The sequence below is a fragment of the Suricata suricatta genome, chromosome 12 (genome assembly GCF_006229205.1).
Source record: "Suricata suricatta isolate VVHF042 chromosome 12, meerkat_22Aug2017_6uvM2_HiC, whole genome shotgun sequence".
NCBI lineage: Eukaryota > Metazoa > Chordata > Mammalia > Carnivora > Herpestidae > Suricata > Suricata suricatta.
Window position 1 is genome coordinate 37085271 of NC_043711.1, and position 6000 is coordinate 37091270.

General features: G+C 36.6%; 1 protein-coding gene across 6 annotated transcripts in view; it reads right to left on the bottom strand.

Annotated features, from left to right (window-relative positions):
* The window catches only part of GRM7 (glutamate metabotropic receptor 7), an 850676-nt gene that overhangs the window by 416095 nt on the left and 428581 nt on the right, over positions 1 to 6000 (bottom strand). For all 6 annotated transcript variants that reach the window (XR_003901066.1, XR_003901065.1, XM_029917442.1 and 3 more), the window contains exon 3: positions 9 to 150. Coding sequence is in view for 4 of the 6 variants with exons in the window: in XM_029917442.1 (XP_029773302.1) it covers positions 9 to 150 (142 nt within the window). In the remaining 2 variants the exon portion in view is untranslated. The remainder of the gene's footprint in view (positions 1 to 8; positions 151 to 6000) is intronic.

Consider the following 6000-nt stretch of genomic DNA (forward strand, 5'->3'; position numbering starts at 1 on the left):
ATCCTTACTTTATATCCTCATCGTTGGCAAAAATCACGACGGCCCTGGAGTTGGGGGTGTCCAGGAGCTGTTTGATAATTCTATCAAAGTCAATGGTTCTGTCTTTGCGCTCTTGGGGGATTCTCACGGACTGTGCAATGCAGAGTCCACCTGTTTAAGAAAAGAAAGCAGAGTGTCAATAAAGTTCCCTCAGAGATACCAAAGGAACCAGGGTAAGTAGCTGGGGAGGAGGGAATTTTGAATTCTGAGTACACGGCACTTCCTTGGTGGCACTGTTCTATGAGGCCAGCTGAGGACATTATGTGAAGTCCTGAGCTATTGGTTATACTAGGTGCATCATCCATGATACTGCACAGACCGGTTTTCTTAGTAGTGCACTTGCAAATACCCAGGAACACCAGTGATACTGATCCTGGGGAGATAGATTTAAGTTGACAAACTGGGTGGGAGAGGTCTTTAAAATGAATGTAATATGCTACAAGAAAACTAAAATCAATAAACTATAATAGAAATGTACTGAAACAGGTAAAACTCGGGTTAATTTTTGTGCTTTTTCTGGTGTCTGCATTCCCAGGATTTTTTTCACCTTCATATCCCTCCCAACTTTTAAAGGTCAGCCAATGGAATAAATCTAAAAATAAAACAGCACCCACAAGAATACCAACTACTATAAATCATAGAAACAAACTTTTATGGACCACATACTATATGCCCAACTCTCAAATATGTGTTTTATGTATGTTATCCCATCTTAAAAACTTTATAAGGTATCTGGTATTATGTATTTTTTGTTAGAAGGAAAGGGTATTAAATAAAAGAAAAGACTTGTTTATTCTAGATTTCTTAGAGCTGTTATGATATTCAAGATGGAAATATGCAACAGTTTCCTAAGCAACTGATACACTCCTCACAACCCACCTCTTGCTTAGTAGTAGCTCCTGGATGTAGTATTTTATAAAACACACTTTAAGAAGGCTGGTATAGGGGCACCTGGGTGGCTCAGTCAGTAAAGCAGTGACTTTGGTTCAGGTCATGATCTCACTGTTCATGAGTTCAAATTCTGCCTTGGGCTCTGTGCTGACAGCTCACAGCCTGGAGATTGCTTCAGATTCTGTGTCTCCTTCTCTCTACCCCTCCCCTGCTCATATTCTCTCTCTCTCTCTCTCTCTCTCTCTCTCTCTCTCTCTCTCTCTCTCTCAGAAAAGATAAATAAAAATTGAAAAAAATTAAAAAGAAAGGCTGGTAATTGGGGCACATGGTGGCTCAGTTGGTTAAGTGTCTTGACTCTTGGTCTTAGCTCAGATCACAATCTCATGGTTTCATGAGATTGACTCCTATATCAGGTTTGCACTGGTAGCACAGAGCCTGCTTAGGATTCTCTGTCCCTCTCTCTCTCTGTCCCTCCTGTCTTTCCTGTACTCATGCTGTCTCTGTCTCTCACAAAAATAAATAAATAAACTTAAAGAAAAAAGAAAGGCTGGTATAGGTGAAAGAGGTAGAGAGAATATTTGTAGGAAAAGCATCAAAGGCCATCCAATAGATGGAAGATCTAGAGGCAAAGACAAGAGGAAAAACTTGTTCTTGCAATGTGCCTGGGAGATACCTATTATTAAGCTTATATCCTGAGCATGGATGACTGACTGGATGATACTAGGCTTCCACAAATATACCAAATATGAACTCTCATCCAAAACTGAACCTCTGTTACAGTTCCATCCCAATCAGTGTTAGCTCTCTATAAGTGGCTCTTAATTTTCAGTGTGCATAAGATCATCATTGGCCCGTTTTTAAAATATAGATTTTCAACAACAGCATCAACCAACTTGACCAAATTGACATTTATAGAACAATCCAGAGGACAACAGAACAGTACACATTCTTTTCTAGTATAAGTAGAACACTCATTAAGCTAGACCATATTCTGGGCCATCAAAAATAACAACAACAACAACAACAAAACAAATTTAAAAGAATGGAAATCATATAAAGTATGTTATCAGACGTAACGGAATCAAACTAGAAATCCATAACACCTGGAAATTAAATAAGACACTTCTAAATAACTCATGGGTCAAAAAGGAAGTGTCAAAGTACACTTTAAAATATTTAAAACTAAATGAAAATGGGATAGGTCAAAATGTATAGATTTCAACTAAAGCAGTATTTAGTAGAAAATTCGTAATCACCAAATGGCTAATGTTAGAAAAGAGGAAATACTGAAAACAACAACTGAAGCCTCTATTTAAGAAATAAATAACTACTCCCCCCAAAAGCAGAAACACATATTAAAAGAGCAAAATCAATGAAACTGAAATCATAAAAAAATATGAAAAAGAATTAAAAATAAAAAAATCAAAATCTGCTTATTTGGAAAGATTCATAAAATTGGTAAATCTCTAGTCAAAGCTGACCAAAAAGAAGTCACAATTTATCTTCTCAGGAATAAAAGAGGGGCTAACATTACTGACTGATCCCACAAGTAGCAAAAGGTAATAAGGGAATATTACAAACAATTTTATGCCAATAAACTTAGCAACTTATATGAAATGGATGAATCCCTTGAAAGACACAAACTATCAAAACTGAATGTAGAATATGTAATCTGAATAGTTCTAAATATATTAAAGATACCAAGTTCATATGCACATACACATACAAACTTCCAAAAAGAAAAATCCTGCCTCACATGGTTTCACTGATAAATTCTACCAGAGAGTTAAGGAAAAAATAAAACATCATCTATATAATCTATTACTGAAAATCGAAGAGGAGAGAAAATTACTCATTTCAGAAGATCAGTATTACCTTAATACCCAAACTAGATGAAGGTATCATTTTTAAAAAGACTAATATCATTCATGAACATATTTGCAAAACTCTTAAAAATACTAACAAAATAAATCCAGCAATTTATTAAAAAAGGGATTATAACATAAGCAAGTGGATTTCATGCAAGAATTGCAAAGCTGATTCATCATCTGAAAATCAATCATTATAATTTATATATTATCAAATTAAATAAGATAAATCATCTTAATACATGCGGAAAAAGCACTAAACAAAATTCAATATACATTCATGATAAAACTGTAAACTAGGATTGGGTGAGAACTTCCTAAGACTAAAACCAGGTATGGGCCTACAATAAGCATCATGCTTAATAATAAGAAATGACAAGGCAATGTTTTCTTCTCTTAAAATTCTTATTCAAGTTTGAACTGAATGTCCTTGTCGGAGGAATAAGTGGGGAAAAAAGAAAAGAAACAAAAGGCATACAGTTTGAAAAAGAAAAAATAGAACTATCTCTATTTGCACATGACATAACAGTCTACGTAGAATTTTCTAGAACTAAAAGATTAGTTAACCAAAGCTGTGGGATAGAAACTCAAAACATAAAGGTCAAATGTCTTCAGATCAACAATAAATAATTATCATTTTAAAGTAAAATAATGCTATTAACAATATCATTAAAAATGTGGTGCTTATGTATAAATATAAAAAAATGTACAAAAGCTATATTCTGAAAACTATAAAACATGGCTGAAAGAAATTTAAATTTTTTTAATGTTTTTTTATTTATTATTGAGACAGAGAGAAATAGAGCATGAGTAGGGGAGAGGCTGAGAGAGAGGGAGACAGAGAATCTGAAGCAGGCTCCAGGCTCTGAGCTGTCAGCACAGAGCCCAACGCGGGGCTCAAACTCATGAACCGTGAGATCATGACCTGAGCTGAAGTCAGCTGCTTAACTGACTGAGCCACCCAGGTGCTCTGGCTGAAAGAAATTTGAAAAAAAAAATCATTTAAATAAACTCTCCCCAATTGTATCTATAGATTCACTGTAATCTCATTCAAAATCTCAGCAAGCTTTTTAAAGTACAGTTAAACCTTCTTTTGTGAGCATAATTCACTCAAGAAACATGCTTGTATTACAAAGCACTTCTTTATCAAAGCAAATTTCAAGAACCATTGGCTCAGTTGTGGTCATGTGATGTTTGGCATCATGTACCACTCGTATTGCAAGACATCACTCATTTATCAAGTTAAAATTTATTAGAAATGTTTTCTTGTCTTGCAGAACACTCTAGAACAAGTTACTAGCAATCCAAGATTTTACCGAATATATCAATAGCTAATTCTAACATTTATACAGAAAGTCAAAGGAACTAGAATAGTCAAAACAACTATAAAAGAGGAACAAAATTGGTGAATTTGATAAATTCAAGACTTACTATCAATCCCAAGCTACAGTCATCAACATGGTGAGGGGTTGGAAAAAGGACAGACAATTAGATCAGTGGAACAGAGAAGAGGTCCAGAAATAGATCAATACAAGTATAGTCAAGCGATTGTTGGCAAAGGTGCAAAGTCAATCAGTAGAGAAAGGCTACTCTTTTCCAGAAATGATGCTGAAATAAATGGATATTCAAAGACAGAAAAAATGACTTGACATATACTTCATACCACATATAAAAATCACCCTTAAAGGCACCTGGCTGGCTGAGTCCGTTAACCATCCACCTCTGTATTTTGGCTCACGTTACAATCTCACAGTTGTATAAGTTCTAGCCCTACAATGGGCTCTGTGCTGACAACATGAAATCTTCTTGGGATTTGCTCTCTTCCTCCCTCTCTCTGACCCTCCCTGCTCACTGGTGTGCACATGCTCTATCTCAAAATAAGTAAATAAATAAACTTTAAAAATTAACACGGATGATTGTCTAAAGTCTAAGTCTAAAATAAAAAACTAAAATAACTTTCAGATGGAGACAAAGGGAAACCTGTACTGCCTTAGGTTTTGCAAAGAGTTTTTTGATATGACAGCAAAACCTCAAACTATAAAGAAAAAAAAAAAGAAATGTTATGCAACCTTAAAACTTTTGTTCTACGAAAGATAGTATTAAGAAAATGAAAGCTCAAGCCAGAGACTGGAAGATAATCATATATCTTATAAAGAACTTATATCTAGAATATTTAAGTACTAAAACTCAACAGTAAAAATAGAAATGTCAAAATGGGCATAAAATCTGTATAGACACACACACAAAATAGATGGTAAATAAGCACAGGAAAAGATCAGTCATTAGGGAAATGCTAATTAAAATGACAATGATATACCACTGTAATACCTATCAAAACAGTTTTCAAAAAACACAGCAATATCAAATTGTGGAGAAGATACAAAATAATAGGACTGTCTGCTCATTGTTGGCAGGAATGTACAATGGTACAGCCACTTTGGAAACCAGTTTGGTGTGGGGAGCGGCAAAGATCTCAGCTGCTTGGCCATTTGCTAGCCGGATTTGTCACTCCCTAAGGGGAGTTGCAAAATAGGCAGGGGAGCGCCACTCCCTGCCAGAGGAGAAGCCAGAAGATCAAAGATCAACCGCCTGCAGGCAGGGTAGCTGTGCCCTCAGGCGCTGTGCTAGGACACTTTAGTCTGGTTCCCCTTTTACTCCAGTCTTAATCCCTTGACCCTGTTTCCTAGCAACTGACCTGGGTCAGCTGCCTTGTTTTCCCCCCCTTGAAGGCTTTATAAGGAACAGTTTTCTCAATAAACTCTCTCTCTTTCGCCTGATCGAAAACCGTGAGTTGTGTCTTTACTCTCTGCGTCTCCCTCTCCTGCCCCCTGTTTCTCTCCCTCCCTCAGGAGAAGGACCCACCACCACGATTCTCCGCCCTGCCGGTCAGGGCGGAGGAAACAGGTACCGCTGATCGCCAGGGGGGACGAGCGGCCCTGGCCTCCAGGTTAAGACAGTTTGGCATCCCAAAATGTTAAATACAGATATAACATATCAAGCAGCAGTCAGTTCCAATCCTAGGGATTTATCTAGATGAATTAAAAGTTTGTGCTCACACAAATGTGCACACAAATGTTTACAGTAACTTTATTCATAATCACTAAAACTAGAAACAATGAAGACATCTGTCAACAGGTGACCAGATCAACAAACTGGTACACCCATACAAATAAATCCTGCTCAGCGACAGAAAGGAACTGCT